This window comes from Boleophthalmus pectinirostris, unplaced genomic scaffold (assembly GCF_026225935.1).
Source record: "Boleophthalmus pectinirostris isolate CB_2022bp ecotype Guang Dong unplaced genomic scaffold, ASM2622593v1 HiC_scaffold_8, whole genome shotgun sequence".
Classification (NCBI taxonomy): domain Eukaryota; kingdom Metazoa; phylum Chordata; class Actinopteri; order Gobiiformes; family Gobiidae; genus Boleophthalmus; species Boleophthalmus pectinirostris.
This window is the reverse complement of record NW_026571515.1, coordinates 14121705-14142878: the sequence shown is the minus strand read 5'-3', so window position 1 is coordinate 14142878 and position 21174 is coordinate 14121705. Positions and strand designations below refer to the sequence as shown.

At 40.1% G+C, this 21174-nt stretch overlaps 1 protein-coding gene across 1 annotated transcript in view; it reads left to right on the top strand.

The window, feature by feature from the left end:
- The window catches only part of cacna1db (calcium channel, voltage-dependent, L type, alpha 1D subunit, b), a 131000-nt gene that overhangs the window by 85118 nt on the left and 24708 nt on the right, over positions 1-21174 (top strand). Inside the window, 7 exon segments of the mRNA XM_055165889.1 lie at positions 1743-1820; positions 4776-4859; positions 8501-8542; positions 16520-16648; positions 17596-17661; positions 19312-19403; positions 20771-20930. Coding sequence (XP_055021864.1) covers positions 1743-1820; positions 4776-4859; positions 8501-8542; positions 16520-16648; positions 17596-17661; positions 19312-19403; positions 20771-20930 — 651 coding nt within the window.

Below are 21174 nucleotides of genomic sequence, written 5' to 3'. Positions count from 1 at the left end.
AGAGAATGTTTGGTGAATTTTATCAAGGGGAAAGACGTTATTGCCCTTCTTCCTACGGGATTTGGGAAAAGCTTAATATACCTGTTAGCCCCATTAGTGGTGCATTACATACGTCACAACCAAATAACAGCGATTGGTTAAATAAAAAAAGTACCCGCCTACAGTCGAGCGAATGAATCCAAATGCTGCGAGGTCAGACGGTTTCTCCGAAGTGGAATATGTGTAAAATCCCTCAGTCATCCAGGTAGAATCCATAGCAAAAGGACAAATTCAGTTTGTTAACTGGACAAAAGTTTATTTAGGTCGCACATACATATGCAGTCTTCATTTTACCGCTCATCACATTTACTTCAGTGGGTTTGATCACAGTCTGTCGGTGAGCCCAGAGTCGGGAACTACACCGGAAGTTGTCATCTCATGTTTCCAAACGTCTTCCTGGTTTGTGACTTAAGTGTGAATAGAGCCTAAACCTCTGACACTGGAGTCGTTGCTGCACTGGCAAGTGTGAGTGAAGCGTTAGTTACATGTCAGATCTGTGGAGAGGCAACTCTGCTTACAATAAAAATGCATATTTCTTGCATTTTAGACTTAGACTTAGATAAACTTTATTGATCCTAAGGAAAGTATCTTTGAGCAAAACATCCTTAATTAAAGAGAAAAAAAAGGTAGATTGAAAAGACTACATTTAATGTCATACATAACCTAAAAAGTTGCGCAGTGCACCTTTATAAGTGGGAAGTACTAGTTTAAAGGTTTTGTAAAGCCTGGATATCTCAAAACATGTTCTCATCTTTGATATCGAGCCCTGTATCCTGAGATCAATATCAAACGCTGAAGCTTGTGCCCGTGTAATCCATGTATCATTCTTTCATTCATTTTTCAAAATAAAACCAAAAAAAGAAAGAAAGAAGAAACAGAAAGAAAATGAAAAAACAACAATTTTCTTCATTATTTGTCTCCAAAATCAAAAAACGGATAACAATTAAGTTTTTCAGTTTTCGATTTTGTGTTAAAAACGGATAACAGACATTTCCAGTTTCCATGACTTAAACTGAGATGCCGGACTGAACCAGGACTAAACCAGGTCTAAACCAGGTCTAAACCACTAGGACTAAACCAGGACTAAACCCGTCTCAGTCCTGGTCTGGTCCCGGTCTCAGTTCTGGCCTCAGTCCTGATCTTGTCATGGTTTGGTCTGGGTTTCAGTCCCATTGTCAGTCCAGGTCTCAGTCCTAGTCTTAGTCCTGGTCCTGGTCCGGGTCCCGGTCTGTTCCCGGTCTCAGTCCTAATCTGTTCCCGGTCTCAGTAAACCAGGACTAAACCAGGATTGAACCAGGACTAAACTGGTTCAGCACTGGGATCAGTTCTGGTTTACTCCTGGTTTAGACCTGATTCAGTCCTGGTTCAGTTCCTGGTTCAGTTCTGGTTCAGTCCTGCATCACAATTTAACAACACAAGTTATCAGTTTTTTGTTTTGTTTGTTTTTTTCTTTCATTTTGGTTTTGGAGACAAATAATGAAGAAAATAGTTGTTATTTCATTTTCTTATTTTTGGTTTTATTTTGAAAAACGAATGAACGAATGATACACAGATTCCGTATCTTAGCCCTGATAGTTGTGTTGACCTTTGCCCTCCTGTGCCCTTTGACCTCGTGACCCCTTGACCCCTCCGCTCTCTCCTCTGCCCCGCCCCCTCCTCCTCCCCGCCCGCCCGCCGTGTCTGTGCCCGTGCCGTTGGACCAGGGCTACGTGGGTGACGCCTGGAACGTGTTCGATGCCCTGGTGGTGATCGGCAGCGTGGTCGACATCATCCTCAGCCAGGTACACCCCCGACCTCCGACCTCCGTGACCTATGGCCTATACGTGGCTGTGTCCTTCCTCTGCGCCCGCCTCCTAGCTCCTCTGTCCTCGTCTCCTTTCCTTCCTTCAGACTCTTGCTTCTATGAGAATTGTCTCTAAATGTGACTGTGGAGAAAGATAACACAGTATCAAGATAAAAAGTGATGTATGATTTTTGTTTTTTTGAGTTAGAATGACAGAATCGTCACAGAATGGTGTATTTGTGGGAAACACTGGAACACAACAAAACACAACTCCAGGTCTGTTTGTGATGGAGAAATAAAATTATAACATAGATCAGAACATAGTGTAATATGGGATCGTTAAATCTAAACCTGTTCAAAGCAATATGAATTTGAACAATACACGCATCAAGAATCTCTGACTTATGCTCATTGTGCAATGCATACTGGGAAGGATTTTCCGAAAAAGTGAGCATCAAACCGTCACGTTTGATTTTACAGTGGGATGCATCTTTTCAAGTCTTTTGAACCATATCGGTTTTTTTTTTTCTGGTTCTGATATTGTCATATTTTAGTTTTGGGATACAGACATTGTAATTGTGTGGTTGTTGGATCCTAACAGCGGAAAACAGCTCGAGAAATTTGTTTGCGAACTCCATAGATGCAAAAGGGAATCAGATGTGTGTGACTGCAAACCTCCGTTCAAACTGTTTCCCTTCCCAACGGAATTGAAAAATAGTGAAAGGTGAAGGTGATGGGCAGTATTGATGCACAGGAAGGACAAAAAAGGAAACCTTTGGCTGCCTAAATCATCTCGAGTTTGCAGGGAACATTTTGTATGTGGAGCGTCATCAAAGCAAGACCCTGATACTTCACTCAACCTCTGTTACGAATTTAAGAAGTCAACACCAAAGCGAAAGGCACCAGCTGTTCACCAAGAAACACCTTCCACTGCAAAGAGACCAAGACATGATGTTTATTTAAAACCACAAGAACAAGAAAGTGCGAGCTCAGCCTATTCGTCTTCTGAACCTCTCACCTAACAAACGAGATCCCGCTTTGATGGCTCCACATACAAAATGTTCGCTGCAAACTTGGGATGATTTAGTCAGTCAAAGGTTTCCTTTTTGGTCCTTCCTGTTGATCAATTCTGACCATTGCCTTTCACTATTTTTCAATTCCGTTGGGAAGGGAAACAGTTTGAACAGAGGTTTGCAGTCACACACATCTGATTCACTTTTGCATTTATGGAGTTCGCAAACAAATTTCTCGAGCTGTTTTCCACTGTTAGGATCCAACAACCACACAATTAACGATGTCCAAATCCCAAAACTAAAATATGACAATATCAGAACCAGAAACAAAAGCGATATGGTTCAAAAGACTAGAAAAGATCAACTTTTAGTTTGTTTTCCCACTGGGAAAACAAACATGGTGGTTTGATGCTCACTTTTTGGAAAATCCTTCCCAATATGCATTGCGCAATGACCGGAAGTCCGAGATTCTTGATGCGTGTAGTAGTCCAAACTTTATCATCGAAGTGTAATGAGTTAGTGTCCGTGCTGTGTTGACGTTCTCCGCTGTTTATTTCAAGTGTAAAAATACATCGAGTTTGGCTCTTGTCCATGTGCTTTCTGTGGTTATAACCTGCTTTCTCCTTCTCTCTCTTTCTCTCTCTCTCTCTGCCCCCTTTCTTTCTTGCTTTTTCCCTCTGTCTTCATTCTGCTTTTTCTCTCTTTCTCCCTTAATTTGTCTTCCTCTCGCTTCCTTTTCCTTTCTTGTTTTCTCTCTCTTCCTCTGTATTCCTTTCTTTCTGTCACTTTATCACTCTCACTCGCTCTATGACTTTCTCTTGCCCTTTTCGTCTCTTTGTTTCTCTCTCCCTCCCATTCTCTTTTTCTACTTCTCTCTCTCTTCTTTTCAAATCACTTTCTCCTTCTCTTCTCTCTCTGACCCTCTCCCCCTCTCTCTTCTTCTGTCTCCCTTCTTTCACTCTCCTGTCTTCGTCTTTTCTTCTTTTTTCGCTCTCCCTCCCTCTTCTCCCTCTCTATTTTTCTTTATATATTCTTATCTTCTTCCCCTCTTCTCTTCTTTTTCCCTCTCTCCTCCTCCTTTCTATCCGCTCTTCCCCTCTCGCTCTCTTTCTCCTCTTCCTCCTATCGCTCTCTCCTTTCCCTGTCTCTCATCTCCACTTCTTCTCCCCTTCTCACTCTTTCTCCTCATCCTCCTTTCCCTCCTATCTCTTTCTCCACTCTTCCTCTCCCCCTGTCTTTCTCTACTCCTCTTCTCCTCTCTCCTTCTATCCCTCTCCTTCTCTCTCCTCTTTTCTCTCCCTTTCCTTCCCCTTTCTCTCTCTGTCTCCTCTTCTCTCTCCTTCTCTCCCTCTTCTGTAACTTTCATCTCCTCCTCCCTCTTCTCTCTCCTTTTCTCTCTCTGTTTCCCCTCTCTCTCCCTGTCCTCTCTTCTTTCCCTCTCCTCTCCTCTCCTCTGTCCTTCTCTCTCTCTCCTCCTTTTCCCTCCGTCTCCTGTCTCATTCCGTCCCTCTTCTCCTCTTCTCTCCTTCTCTCCCTCTCCTCTTCTCTTCTTTCCTCCTCCCTCTCTCTTCTTCTCTCCCTCTCCTCTCCTCTCTCCTTCTCTCTCTCTCCTCCCTTTCTATCTGTCTCCCCTTGCTCCCGTTTTCCTTCTCTCTTCCCTCCGTCGCCCTCTCTCCGCCTCTCATCCCTCTCTCATTCCCTCCCTCTCCTCCCCTTCTCTCTCTCCCTCTCCTCTTCTCTCTCTACTCTCCTCCTCCCTCTCTCTTCTTCTCTCCCTCTCCTCTCCTTTTCTCCCTCTTATCTGTCTCTCGTCTCCCTCACCCTTCTCCTTCCTTCTCCTCTCCTCTCCTTCTTTCTCTCCTCCTCTCATCCCTTTCTCCTCTTCTCATCCCTCTCTTCTCCTCTCTCTGCTTCTGGATGTGCTGCTGCTGCTGCTTCAGAATTATTTTGCTGATGCATGGAACACTTTTGATGCCTTGATTGTTGTGGGTAGCGTGGTTGACATTGCCATCACTGAGATCAATGTAAGTAACACACGATCCTCTAAATCTACACACGCCTAAAACTACACTCTCCTGGCTTTGAGCTGCATTCAGAATCACTACTGAGGTGCTCATAAATGCTCCTCTGTGTTTTTAAAGTCTATACACCTTCTAAATATTTCAACACTGCTGCTATAAACAAACTTCTGTCTCTGATGTTGTTTATTTGTGCACCACAGTTCATGCACAAAGTGATACAAAGTGCTTAACACAATAAAAAGACAGTCAAATCTCAAAACAAACTCATAAAAATAGAAATAATCATCGTAAAATTTAAATTAAAAGAGAAAAGTGCAGAGTTCGGTTTCAGTCTTATGGAGCTAAACAGAACCACTTTGAGACTGGATTTAAACACAGTCAGAACAGAGGCCCATCTCACAGGTCCAGACTGTTCCAGGTTTTAGGTGGTTTTAGAAAACTGAAACATTGACTCACAGAGTATCAGCAGGAGGACAGGACTAAACCAGAACTAAACCAGGGTTAAATTAGAACTAAACCAAAACTAAACCAGGGTTAAACCAGGACTAAACCAGAACTAAACCAAAATTAAACCAAAACTAAACCAGGATTAAATCAGAACTAAACCAGGACTAAACCAGGACTAAATCAGTGTAAAACCAGGACTAAACCAGAACTAAACCAAAACTAAACCAGGGTTAAATCAGAACTAAACCAGGACTAAACCAAAACTAAACCAGGATTAAATCAGAACTAAACCAGGACTAAACCAGGACTGAACCAGGGTTAAACCAGACCTAAACCAAGACTAAACTGGGACAAACACAGGACTACAGCACGACTAATCTAGGATTAAACCGGGACTAAACCAGGCCTAAACCAGGACTCTGATCTCTGAGAGGTTCATATGTCACAGATGTACTTTGGTGCTCGGCCATGGAGAGACTTGTACAAGCAGAGCCGCTTTAAAGTCTATTCTCTGAGCCACTGGGGACAGTGCAGAGACCTGAGACCAGGACTTATGTGCTCAGACTTCCTGCTTCGAGTCAGGACCTGAGCTGCAGCGTTCTGGATGTATTGCCGATGTCTGACAGTGAGAGGCCATTACCGTATCTAACCTACAGTGGACAAATGTATGCAGAAGTCTCTCCAAGTCTTCTCTGTTGACCTTTTTGCAGTATTTTTATATAGTAAAAATCTGCAGATGTTATTGATTTGATGCATCTTTTAAAGTTCAAAGTTTAAAGTCCATAAGAGTACACTTTGGAGGAACAAAATTGACAATATTTAGTTTTAAATAACAATGATTCAAAGACTGCAAGACAAAACAAAACCAAAAATGAGTCAAGATTGTTCACTATGAGTGATGACTTTGGTGACGTGTGTGGACTTTAAAAACACGGAGAAGCACTTCTGGATTACCAACTAATGACACCACAGTGTGAGGTTACATATTTTAATGTAGAAACAGAATGGTCTGAAAGCTCCAAAAAGTTGTTTTAGTAGAATATAGAACCTTTAACACATGTTTGAATGCTGCTTAATGCCTGTGCGTGTCTGCACATGTGATATATGTGATTTATTCATTTATATAAATCCTAGGACATTCTTTACACATTTGTCATAAACTCTTCATATACCCATATTACAAGTGCTTGTTTTTTATGTATTTGAGTATTTTGGGTGAGATTTTAAGTAAATATTATTATTATTTTTCTAGTTTTTCTGAGGTCAGTGTGTGATGCTTCATTCATGTTATGTATATAAATCTATATAAAAAGTACATGAGTTAAAATGACTTACAGTACATTCTGACAATTAATTCGATTTTTTGTGTGCATATTTATTCCAGCTAGATTATTCAACTTGATTATTCAAATGTGCTGGTTTTTATCAATTTATTAATTTTTAAGTAAAATTTTGAGTAAATATCATAGACTGTACAATACATGCATCACGAATTTCGGACTTCCGGTCATTGCACAGTGCATACTGGGAAGGATTTTCCGAAAAAGTGAGCATCAAACCGCCATGTTTGTTTTCATAGTGGGATGTGTCTATTGTCAAAGTCATTCTTTTCAAGTCTTTTGAACTGTATCACTTTTGTTTCTGGTTCTGATATTGTCATATTTTAGTTTTGGGATTCAGACATCGTAATTATGTGGTTGTTGGATCCTAACAGCGGAAAACGGCTCGAGAAATGGACTTCGGAAGTTTGCGAACTCCATAAATGCAAAAGGGAATCAGATCTGTATGACTGCAAACCTCTGTTCAAACTGTTTCCCTTCCCAGCAGAATTGAAAAATAGTGAAAGGCAAAGGCGATGGGCAGGATTGATCCACAGGAAGGACCAAAAAATTAAACCTTTGGCTTAAATCATCATGAAAAGAAATCATCCCGAGTTTGCCGCGAACATTTTGTATGTGGAGCACCATCAAAGCAAAATCCTGTTTTAAGTTATAGGTTCTTTTTAAAGACAATGCAGTAAAGTGAACTTTACTGACTGACAGTTCTGAAAATGGCTTGCAGCTAGCAGCCGAAACATGTCAACAAGGTAAATACACTTTACTGCATTGTCTTTAAAAAGAACCTAAGAAGTTAAAGTATATAAGAAGACAAAATGAATATCATTGGCTTAAAATCCTGTTTGTTAAGCGAGAGGTACAGAAGACAAACAGGCTGAGGTCACACTTTCTTATTCTTGTGGTTTTACAGCAACATCACGTCTTGGTCTCTTTGCAGTGGAAGGTGTTTCTTGGTGAACAGCTGGTGCCTTTCGCTTTGGCGTTGACTTTTTAAATTCGTAACCGAGGTTGAGTGCTCCACATACAAAATGTTCACTGCAAACTCTGGATGATTTCTTAGGCAGTCAGATGTTTCCTTTTTGGTCCTTCCTGTGGATCAATCCTGCCTGCATCGCCTTCACCTTTCACTGTTTTTCAATTTCTTTGGGAAGGGAAACAGTTTGAAAGGAGGTTTGCAGTCATACAGATCTGATTCCCTTTTGCATTTATGGAGTTTGCAAACTTCTGAAGCCCATTTTTCAAGCCGTTTTCCTGTTAGGATCCAACAACCACACAATTACGATGTCCAAATCCCAAAACTAAAATATCAAAATATCAAAACCAGAAACAAAAGAGATATGTTTCAAAAGACTTGAAAAGATCAGCTTTGACAATAGACGCATCCCACTGGGAAATCAAACATGGCGGTTTGATGCTCACTTTTTTGTAAAGTCCTTCCCAGTATGCATTGCACAATGACTGGAAGTCCAAAATTCATGATGCATGTATAGAAGTGAAGTTGATATAATTATTAATATTCATGTTTTGATTTACAGCAAAATAGTTAAGTAAAAAAACGTCTCACCCATTTACATTTACAGTACAGTCTATAGTAAATATGAATTATTTTGTATTAATTTCTCTTTTTACATAATAGAGTAGGTTTCTGAATACAGTTTCAGAGTGATGGAAAAATTAGCACTGTGTCCATAGCAACTAACAATTAATATGGTCAAAAGTTGTCAAAATGATGAATTAAACAGGAAGTTAAATGAATTATATCTGCTAAAGTAATTCTAGCTCATGTACTTACCCTGTTTGCTGTGTACACTTTTGCTGTAGTGGTGCTAGTTTAACTCAGGATTCACTTTTGGTTTCAAGTCGACAGCGATCCCGGTGGTCAAGGTGATAGTGGAGCCGGGGGTAAGGCCCCTCCCTCTCTGCATAAGCCCCTCTCACGTCCCCATTTCATCCAATCATTCTGTTGTCGGCGCCTGTCAATCATACAAACATGGATGCTGTTTGTTATACAGTCTAACGTGTTCTTTGGGTCATCGTTTCTGTAGGTTTACGCCTGCGTGTGGGCGGGTTTACTCCTGCCTGTGGACCATAGACTCACAGATCGTATATATGAATGGACAGAGCTAACGTTGCAAACAGGAAGTGCTCCAGGAGGCTCTTCTGGCTCCTTCTGGCTTTAATTGACTTACATTGTGATGTTGTGGCCCCTCTCGTTGTACCTGCTGCAGTGAGCCTCGTCATTTTGGTCTTAAATGTTTGTATTAACCTGCTCTACATGATCCAGAATTTTTCATATCTCTATTTTGTCCCTAAATCAAGATATGAACATAAATATCAAACCAATCTGAAGTCTTCATTCCCCGAAGTTGCGCCCACTAGCAACAGGTTTGACTGACAGCTAGTGCTCTTGTGGTTGCTGTGATACTTGAGTTCAGATTTCCAAATATAAATCCTTGCTCCAGATTCGCTCCTGTAACCATTGGCATCGGGAGCTTCATTTGAAACTTGCGATGCTCATGGGTACAGGAGCGAATCTGGAGTCAGGCTCTAGATCAGAGGTGTCAAACATACAGCCTGGGGTCCGGATCCGGCCCACCAAGACCTATAATCAGGCCCTCAGCTGATTTTCTACTAAAATGTTTAAATTATATTTTCAATTAAAATATTGGTAATTTTCTGCGGGGCTTAGCAGAGCAGCGTCTCCAGCATCTCTGTACGTGGCCCCTCCCACCAGAGCAGCACAAATGAAGACTTGTCTCTTTCCAAACGCTCTTAAAGGACGATCGTTTTGACTGTTGACCTTGACACCCTCATCAGCAAAATGTCAAAAATGAGAAAAGTGGAGCCGAGTGCAGGATTTTCCAAAAAAATTGACTTATTCCTATTTGCATACAAGTCATTATTAAAACATTGCGTTGAAATTGCATTTTTCTTAAAGTTTCAGGTTGTTAATAATATTATAATATTTTGTAAAAGAAAGAGTTCATCAATTAAAAAAGATTTCTGTAATAGATTTGTGTTTCTCTGCACAAATATTTTAACTTATTGCTATATTTGGGGTATATATGCCATGAGTTTTCTGTTCCAGCCCCTTTGGGATCAAAGTAGGTTTGCTCTAGATTAAGATTATGATTTTTTAAACTCACAAAATAGCGAAAAAACCCACCAGGGTCATGTAGAGCGAGTTAATATGAACTACGGTTGAACAATTTATCATTTTGGACCTAAAAATGTGGTCCCAGACAACACGATTTTGGGGAACTTGTGCTTGTGCAGTGCTTCTAAAGTCAAATTTAAGTTTAGTTCTGTGTCGACTCAAGGCACAGTGCCGCCGTCACCTTATCGCCATCATTTTTTATTTATGGTTCTGCGTCGAAGTCTATGTGCTGCGCTACAACGCTAAGAGGCGAGGATTTAAACCTGGCATTTGTGTAAAGCTTAACATGAACCATTTCCAACGCGATAGAAGCACAGAACAGACTCACCATCATCAGCACATCCTCTGTCACAGAAAGAACACTCATATTCCACTGAGTCGTGTCCTTTAGTCCGACAGAAGCTGAACCGCATCAACGCACAAGGAGCGAGCTGTTACAGTTTCTGCAAATTTGCCATGTGGTTTTAAGTTTCTGTAAAATGTAAACAAATGTGCGCAAAGCTGCATTAAACACATTATTACTCAATGTACACTGAAAGAAAGGAAAACAGAGTTCAGGAAATGTCTGTAGAGCGATGGTAGACAGGACCAAATTGGGCTTTACGGTTCAGCGTCAAATCGTCGGTGCAAGACTCTGGTATGATGCAAGTTTCTGTGATGTTTGCAAATGTTCATGTGCACTGAAACTTGATCTGAAAAAAAAAATCATGGATGAAATCGAAATCGCAATATCTGTCAAATAATATGAAAATTTAAGACCAAAATGATGAGGCTCACAGCAGCAGGTACAACGAGAGCGACGGCAATATCTTAGTGTAAGTAAATTGGAACCAGAGTCAAAAGGAGCTGGAAGAGCTGCATGAGAACTTCCTATTTGGAGCATGACGAATATCGCTTTAGCTATGTCCATTTATATAGACAGTCTGTTCTGTGGATGGAGTTTTCAGAGCATGGCATGGCATCAGATGTCAAAATACATATGGTGGTTGTTCTATTGTTATATGTTATTGTTTTTAATATGTTACAGGCAAAGTTGGAAATCAGAGAAGAAATGAGTTGAATGTCTGAACTGTCCAGTCAAAGTAGAAAAGTGTCATTATTCTCTACTTTGTCTGTTCTATAGAATGTCTGACACATTTAGACAAAGCAGAGAAGCACTAAACTGTCTGTATTTCACTGTTAAATGAGCTGCTCCTCTTCTCTGTTACATTCAGGTCTCTCCAGCTGTTCTCTTCCATCTTATTCCCCAGTTATAAGCAGCATTTTCAAGAATTTGATCGATTGTATTAATGGGAGAACAAAGACAAGATCAGCCGATATATTCTGTTCTATAATATATAATTCTATACAATCCTTTGCCTGTAACATAAACATATTTTGGTATCAGTGTGGGGCCAGTTTGACAATAGAGCTCCTGCACCCTGAACACTCTGTGGTTTGGAGGTGCATGCTGGGATTGCGTGATAACAGCTGCAGGAGCTCTATCATGGTGCTGTGGTTAGTGCTTCTGCCTCACAGCGAGAAGGTGTTACGTAGGAAAGTAACAATAAAACCAGGATGTTTAAGGTTTAATTAAAAATTGTGCATTTATTATTTACAGTATAGGAAAAGGGAAAGAAAAACAGACATTTGGGGAGAAAATAAAAAGGATTTAAACAAAATAATCTACTAAACTAAGGAGCCCTCACTAAGTACAATGTAACAAAATCTAACTAAAGTTGCACTGTGAACCAAAGGTGTCTCAACAAACTAACAGAGGCAATAGTCGGCCATATAACAAAAAACAAAATGAGACAACCAAAAATCAAACAAAAGGGCGAGCTGGCCACAGTGATCCAGCCGCCCCGAGCAGGCGGAAGACTGTCCTTTTTAAACCCCCGCTCCCACAGGTGGCATCCGTGGATTGGTGGGGGCAGAAGGGTGACCGGCCAATCCTCGACACGATGCAATGCCAGCCTCCATCCGGCATCTGGGTCCAGGTCCAGGGCTCATGGACCGAGTGCATCACACACAAAAGAAAATAGAGAAGGACAGGAGCACTAGTAATGAATTCTAAAAGGGCCGAGGCCCGTAACAGAAGGTCCTGGGTTCAGCTTCTGTGTGAAGTTTGCATTTTATACATACAAGTTATATGTTAATAACAACTTTCACTAAATATACTGTAATACATTTGAACACAGTGCTAGTGCTGCAGCTGCACTGGCTCAGGATGGCTACAGGTGCTGGGGTTTAGGTAGTGACCATTCAGATTAAAGAGAGGCATTTTAGGTTTAAACCAACTGGATTTCAGCTCTGAACCTGGCAACCCAAATGAGAGACTCATGTGAGGCTCATGCTGCTTTAAATTAATAATTGTCTTGAACTAAAACTCCAAATTATAACATAAACAACTTGTCCAATGTTTTTGTAATTAAGAGTAAATCAGCGTTATAATAGTTATCAGTAAAAGCTCTATTTGTTTTGAACATGTTTAACTTGGATTTGTGGACACAGTTTGGCCATACTATTACTGGACTTTAAAATCTATAGTTCTTTTTAAATAGTTATCTGAGATCTTAACAGTAGATGGCGCTGTTAACTTTATTATTACTATGTTGATCTGAAATAGTCTTCAGTTATTCTAAACATATAACTCAAATTAGCATCAAAACAAAAAGATACAGTGAATAAAAAATGGTGTATTGATGTTAACAATGTTTCTGTGATGAATCTTCAGTTATCACAGAAATAAGGTGCAAAGTAAAAATAACTGTGAAGATGTAGTTGTGGTTTGATGACTTTTTGACCTTTTGGTTGTGTGCACTTTCTGAAGAAACAAGAAATTTCCCGAAAAGATCTGTCTGAACTGATGACCCTTCAATATCACAATAATGCAAACGCTTTTTTCAAGGCGATGTCTGGGTTAGGGTTTATTTTTATAACAAGTGCTCAACATTTTAACTATGTTTTAGAATATAATGCAATTTTTCACTCTTAATAACAATAGTTTATTTTAAAGGACCCATATTACGCGATTTTCTGATGTGTTATAAATGTTGTTTCCTCCTCAAAAACATCACCAGAGTTGCGTTTTGCTTCATTTACACATGTTTAACACACAAACACTGCAGATTTAGAGCTCTTCTCTCAAACAGAAAACACTTTACTGATGTTATGTAGTAATACAGGAAGTGCTCCACTGTGTTTTTAAACTCCACACACCTTCACTAGAATGATTTGGATGATTTTAGACGTGGAATTGCTCAATCTCTACTTGAATTGAAGGTAAAGGAGCTGTTAAACTACGATCACATGACATCACAAGGTGGAACAGAGCATTTTGAGCTTTGGGGATGTAGGCAGACTAATCATACTCATGTGTGAATGAAACAAAACACAACTTCAGGTGTGTCTGTAATGAGGAAACTACATTAAAACATGGATCAGGAAATTGCGTAATATGGGCTCTTTAAATTCTAAAACTAATCAGTAAAGATCGAGTTTTGTCCTGTTGTCAGTATTCTTCAAATTAGTGGATAATATCAGTATAAGTTTTAGTATTAATTAGAATCTTGGTATCGATATGACAACGCTGGGGACTTTTTGTGAAACTGGCTCCCTCTGATTTTTAAAAGTCATCGACAATTCATTTTGATGGCAGGTTGTGTGTAACTTTTCTAGTGGAGGGTCCGTCAAATGCTTTTCTCCATGTAGATGTTATTGCTTTGTTTGGAATTTTTCACAGTGTGACATTAAACCTTTCTATTTTCATGGAGACCAAAACCAGACCAAGCTATAGGTCAGATCTGTGGATAGGCGACTCCGCTCACTGTCAGAATGTTGTTTTTCAAGGTATTTTTGAGCTTTAAAATCATCTGTAACTGGATAAATGTAAAGTAGAGTTGTCTAAAGAGCCATTAAACACCCTCACGAAGATTTAGTCCACCCCTAAGCAAAATCTGAAAAATGAGGGGTGGGATCTGGAGCGATGATTGACAGCCGACTGACACCTACAACAATCCAACACGGCACGGACCGGTGCACTCCAAACTTTGAAACAGAGCGGATATTTGTTCTCAGATCACGCCGTTTCCCCTTTTCTCCAGACAGGGTGGGAACATCGCAGTACCCAGCGCTGCCATGTAGGGGTGGGGCTGAGAGGCACTCCTCACAAACCACCCATAAAAGCTGCGCTCGTCATGTAATAACCTGCATCTGACTCATTGGCGGCCGTTAGTCCAACCCGAAAACTCAAATGTCATAGCCGTAGTTGATCCTAAAGAGGCCGTTACAGACACAACTTTGAACCAAAAGTCCAGTTTTTAACAAATATTCACTAAAATGACAAAACAAGTCCAGAGATCAGTATAGATTTCTATTTCAGACCAATTTACACAGATAATCAGTAGAAACAAGCGCAATCAGAGATAGCAACCTGGTCCCCCATGAGGCATCGGTGGGGGCAGTTCATCACCACAGAAGCAGCTTATGAAGAGCTCAGCCCATACTCCGGTTATGTGTGTGCCAACTTGTGTGACGATTGGGTGAATATTTTAGCCCGCAGATGGTTCAGAAATTGCCGACCCTTTATAATGGTGTGACCTTTCAATTGACCTGTGTGATCTCAAATGACCTCAGATCATCACCAAACTTTTTTTTGCAGCATCGGGCATGGGGGCTTGACCCACGTACCAAATTTGGCGACAATCAGTCCATAAATGGGCGAATTATTGTGAATGGACAGACACAGAGACCCACATGGTGAATACAAAATCTGGTCAACCCTTCGGGGACCAGGTAAAAAGTGATTTTGGTGTTTAGTGTCCCTTTAATGTCATACTGTGGAATATTCCTGGAAGAGCAATGACATTTCTATAGAGCAGGTGACGAATCCCCAACCAAAAAGTTACACAATGCGTCTTGAAACTGTCGAGTTTCTGTGTAGAGAAACTAAAACTGGTCTTGCTATGTAATGTACGGCATGTATTAGGGATGGGACGAGACAATGTCCACAAGACGAGACAAGTTACAAGATTGTGTCCATGAGAGCGAGACAGTTCGAGATTTTAACTTAATTCCTAATGTGTACGTTTGGCAATTCATTTTCCAATTTTGACCTCACAATTTTTATTTATTTGATTTCATGTTTTTGTTTCCATTCTAGCATTGCTTTTTGGAACTGTACCGCCACACACTACAGGATTTTTTGGTCTTAAATGATTTTTAAACGTCCAACAAAAAGCGCACACCACAGACACGAGGAGAATCTTATGAGGCTTTAAATCTCCGATCACAAAGACTGCAGCGGGATCCGTCTGCGGACCACTGGATATAAAGCTCTGAGTGCGATGGTGTCACCTGTTTAATGCCTAGAATAAAACCACTTGCTTTGAGACTCTTAAGTGTTCAAAATATCAGAGCAAGGTCAAAATTGTGTTATTATTATTTGTAAAACGTGGTGCAAGACTTCAGATACATGATTTTTAATGCACAGAAGGCTGGCGGTAAAGTTCACAGGAAGTAAAGTCTCAAGTAAACAAGTGTAAACAAACACACGTGAGGAACTACTCTTGCCTTTTTAATTTTACAGGGTAGCCACGGGGTCTTAAAACGGTCTTAAAATTCATGTTTCTAAATTAAGACCTTAAAAAGTCTTAAAGTATGCTGTCCAAGTCCTATTTTTTTCACAAAGGTCTTAAATTTCATTAGCCTATTATTAGCAGCGTTAAATGGAGGGAGGGGGAAAAAACAACAACGTGAAATCAGGTAACGTGAATGAACGTGTAATTTGGAGTATGTGCAAACAATACTTTCTGGCGCCAGCGGCAATGAGTAAACAATCAGTAGAGTGGAGGAAGACGTTGGATGGATCATAGTGAAGTGTAGGTGTAATCCACAGTGGCTCTTAGATTCTAGATATAGTAGTTGGTTGGTCATTATTAGAATTGGATCTGGTGTTTTTTGCCCGCTGTTGGTCTTAATTTTCATTTAAGTTAAAAGTCTTAAATTTGGGGTAGTCAAACCTGGGGATACCCTGTTTTAAAGAATGCTTCAAACTGGACTAATAGCGCTGTTTTGTGGCGAGACATTACTTGTGGAGGACAGTTTCTGAATGAAAATACTGCAGTTTAACTTTACAACTTACCGGTACAACTTTAGGTGAGTGATAATTATTTTCACTATACTGAGTTTGTGTCTTGCGCCGCTGTGTCCGTCACTCCTCTTCCCCTGAAGCTTTGTTTTACTGTCTTTTACCGTACGCACTAACACCACACACACAACGAGCGCAGTGGCTTCATAATCTCACAGGAATATATAAACGCCTCCTGAAATCGTGAAGAAGCAAATCGCAGCCAAAATCGGGCAAATTCTCCTGTAGTGTGTGGTGGCCTTAACCGTTATTTTGTCCAATCCAAATGTAAACACCAACAAAAAAATCGTATGAGATAATTTTTCTCATGTGTTCACGATCTTGTGGCAATTTTGTCTTGCAAGATCTTGTGGCACGAAGTCTTGTACCATCCCTAGTATGTAATGTAATGTAATGTAATCTTTTTTTTCTGTTTTCAAACTCATTGTCCTGCATGCTCTTTGAATGTCACACTTGAGATGCTTGTTTAATGGAGTTTAATTAACCTAAATTCAACCAGGAAGACTTCATTTTCTTTTTTTTTTCTGTCCTGGTTGAATCAAATGTACTGTAAGGGTTGTATTGTTTTTAATTTTATATCCTGTTGTCGTAGAACACGGAGGACAGCGCGCGTATCTCCATCACCTTCTTTCGCCTGTTCAGAGTCATGAGGCTGGTCAAGCTGCTGAGTCGAGGGGAGGGCATCAGGACTCTTCTCTGGACCTTCATCAAGTCGTTTCAGGTACATGACTAACACACAACCTGAAGTTATCTCTAAATAAGATGGGTTTGAATTTGAAAGCCTGATAAAGACGTCCTACCAACGTCGGAAAAGGGTAGCCTGATTCATCAGCCGGTTTCACTTCGTGGAAACCATCTGACCTCACAGCATTAGGATTCGTTCGCTCGACGGTAGGCGGGTACTTTTTTATTTAACCAATCACTGCTGTTTGGTCGTGACGTATGTAATGCACCGAATCCCGTAGGAAGAAGGGCAATAAAGTCTTTCCTCTTGATAAAAATCACCAAACATTCTCTTTGTTCCGGCTTTAAAACTTCGATCTCGGGAATCGTTGCCAACACAGAATGTCTGTCTTCATCTACATCCATCTCGACGCTTTGTTTACTGTTGTGCTGAACCACAAAATGGACCCAGACAGGTGCTTGAATTTGACAGCATGTCTTCACAGCTCTTCGTTGATTGGCCGGTGCACTGTCTACAACTTCCAGGATTCCTGCAAACCGTCTAGTGTATTCTGATTCCTGACCTAGTGGCTGGAGAGAAATGAAATTAATCGGAGGAACTAGGTGGCACCAGGGGACCTATGGACTTTTCAGAGCTTTTAATGATTTAATAGTTGTTTACTCCTCAGTGACCCTCTGGAGATGTATTTGGAGTGACTTGTGCATGGTTGGGTGATCTTTATTCTCTGTATTCAAGGCAACATAGCTCTGATCTCACCCCATAAACAGTCTCATATATACAAATACCCAGGGCCCCTTCAGTCAATATTAGTGATTGCACTTGTCATAGGCAGATAATAAAACTCACAGAAACTCACAGGCAAAAACAACAGATGTGGATTGTACTGTGCACATCACATTTTCCGTCAACAATAAACCAATCACACGACACAAAATTTCCATGTGACTGAAGATAATTGTCATGTATTCTCTGTGTTTGCTCAGGCTCTCCCGTATGTGGCCCTCCTCATCGCCATGCTGTTCTTCATCTACGCCGTCATCGGGATGCAGGTAAAACACAAAGTCAGAACACTCAGGCTCAATATACAGTCCTGGAACATGGATGAACCTGTTATTATTTTATATTTATCACATCTCTGCTGACGTATGTGCGTGTGTGTGTATCTGTGTGTTTTTGTGTGTGTGTACATGTACGTGTGTATTTTTGCATGTATGTCTGTGTATTTGTGCATTTGTGTGTTTGTGTGTGTTACGACTCAGCTCACTAGGGGATGTAACAAATAAAAAACAAAACAAGAACAATCAGAGATACCAGCCTGGTCCCCATGAGGCATCGGTGGGGTCAGTTCATCACCACAGAAGTAGTTTATGAGGAGCTCAGCCCATATTACGTGATCATTATATCCACAGTGCAATGTGTGTATCTGTACAGGCCCATGAACATTTGTGTGATATTGGTCACACATGAGAATCTCTGTGTTTACTAGTGTGTAAACAAATGTAATTTTTCATGAGTTGTGTATATGTTAGTTGTGTGACTGTAGATCAGTGTGTTGTGTATCACCAGAAAAAGAAGAAATGGAAATTATTTTCGTTCCAGTTAAAATTGGAATACACTGAAAGAGAAAGGAACTGTTAATTAGTGATTGTCTCGAAAACTATTAATATTTTACAATACAAATACATAGAATTTTAAATGGATAATAATTTTTCTGAGACTTTGAGACCACTCCCGTTGCTCTAGGTCCATCTTTCACGGAGTTATGACCAAAAACGCATATTTGACCTTGGTTACCTTGACCTTCAAGTGACCTTGACCAGTTTCAACCTGTAACATCCAGTGTGCCCCGGTTATGTGTGTGCCAACTTGTGTGATGATTGGGTGAATATTTTAGCCCACAGATGGTTCAGAAATTGCTCAAATTGCCCATCCTTTTTAATGGAGTGACATTTCAATTGACCCGTGTGACCTCAAATGACCTCGGATCGTCACCAAACTTTTTTTTGCGGCATCGTGCACGGGGGCTTGACCCACCTACCAAATTTGGAGACAATTGGTCCATAAATGGTGGAATTATCGTGGGTGGACAGACACACAGACACACAGGGTGAATACAAAACCTGGTCAACCCTTCAGGGATCAGGTAAAAACAACATGGAGAATGGAATAAATTAAGTAATGTTTAATTAACAGGAAAGTAAAGGATAAATTAACAAAACAGGCTAAAGTAGGTACATAAAATAACCTAAACTAAGAAACAAAATAACAGGATTAACATATGAGTTTTGTGTCTGAAAAACAAAAACAAAAAAACGAGTCATTAAACTAAGGGACACACAACACAACTAAATCACAAGTGTCCCAAAGTAAAACCACATAAATCGAGTGACAAAATAAAAAAGTGCACAAAACAGAACTAAACTAAATGAGTGTCTCAACAAAAACTAAATCAGACACATACTAGTACAAACACAAAATGGCAGACGGCCACAAAGCCCCAAACAGGTATGGAGAATCACCTTAAACAGGGGCAGGAGGCTGGAGGTGAGGCAGGATTGGTCAGGCGTAGAAGTGCTCCACCAAACAGGGACCAGGGCTCTCACAGCAGGAATCCATCGGAAAGAAAGAAATTAGAACACACACAAAACAAATCAAAGAACTGGAGGCCTGGGGCTGTAACAGTGTCTTTGTCTGTGCAGGTGTTTGGGAAAATCGCAATGGTGGACGGGACTCAGATCAACCGCAACAACAACTTCCAGACGTTCCCACAGGCCGTGCTCATGCTCTTCAGGTCAGACTTTTTGAGATTTTAACCGTGTTCCTTCTGATTTCTAAAGCACAAAATGTACTTTCTTATATGAAAAAGTCTTTAACCCAAAATAATATTGCATTAATCTTATAAATTGCTTTTCTAGACACTTGGAGTTGCTTTACATCTCATTATTTATTTATAGGGATGTAACAGTAATCAAAATATTGTGATATCCTGTAGTCAAAAGTCTCACAATAATACCACGGACCATCACAATATTTCAAATTACAAGTTTCTTTGCTTAAATTCATTGTTATGGTGCAGCAACAGCTAAAAACTGAGAGAACTACATATACCATGATCCTTTGCTCTGTTTCAGTTCAAGCGGCATGATGAAATGACATTAAACTGTTATTAAATACTTTTACATCTTAATTATTTGCATTATGACAGTTAAAAAACTATTAAAAGTAGCATATTTACACTTTTTAGCTTACACAAAATAAGTATTGTTAAAAAAAAAAAAAATTATATGTACTTTACTTAAGTGGATTTTAAAGCGGATAGTTTTTACTTTTACTTCACTATATTTGAGAGCAGGAATCTGTATTTTGTACCACACTACATTTTTGAACTGGACTGAAAAGTAAAAGTATTTTTTATTATTGTTTGAGACAATGAGGAGGTTTTTTTTTTATCAAGTTCATAATTTGAGCAAACAAAAATATACAAAAATTAAACCTGATTAATTTTTAACTAAATTCAACACAAATCTGAATCAAAATCACTACAGTTGAAGCTTTATTAGATCTCAAAATCTGCATGAAATACTTTTACTTTTTACTCTTTAAGTATTTTTTTAAACAGGTACTTAAATACTTTTACTTAAGTAGATTTTTCAGGTGATACTATTACTTTTACTTGAATATTTTTCTTTGCTCCAGTATCTGTACTTTTACCTAAAGGTGCACTGTGTAACTTTTTGGTTGGGGGTCCATCACCTGCTTGTTTCTATGGATACGTCATTCCTCTGCCTGAAATATTCCACAGTATGACTTTAAACAGCTCTGTCTTACAGGTATTGAATTACAGGTTTTAAAGCTCAAAAATGCCTAGAAAAACATTCAGAAAGACATTCTAACTGTAAGCAGGGTCGCCTCGCCACAGATCTGACTTGTAACTTGGCCTGGTTTGGTCTCCATGAAAGGATTAATGCCATACTGTGAAACATTCCATACAAAGAAATAACTGTGTCTTCCTGGAGAAAAGAATTTGATGGACCCTCCACCAGAAAAGTTTCATAATGCACCTTTAAGTCACAGTACGGTTCACTTTAGTCTATGATTGAACCACTCACCTTCTGGTTTGTGGGCGAGCGCTGTACCACTGTGCCACTGCTGTTGTAGGTGTGCGACCGGGGAGGCGTGGCAGGAGATCATGTTGGCCTGTCTGCCTGGTAAACTCTGCGACGTGGAGTCAGACTATAACCCCGGAGAGGAGCGCACCTGTGGGAGCGGCTTCGCCATCATCTACTTCATCAGTTTCTACATGCTCTGTGCTTTTCTGGTACGACCACACCACACCTCTGTCTCTCTGTCTGTGCAAGGAGCAGGGTTCTGTGATATTAGGGGGATAACCCTGTACTTTTCTGATACAACAACACTAAAACGTAGAATAGAATAGAAACAATAGAGAGTGCGGATCGGGATGAATTTTTCTGTCTGAGCCCAGCCCACGTCCGACGGAGCAGTGATCGAATCTGACCCGAGCCCAAAAGGCTTTAAGATATTTGTGTCTGAACCCAACCGAA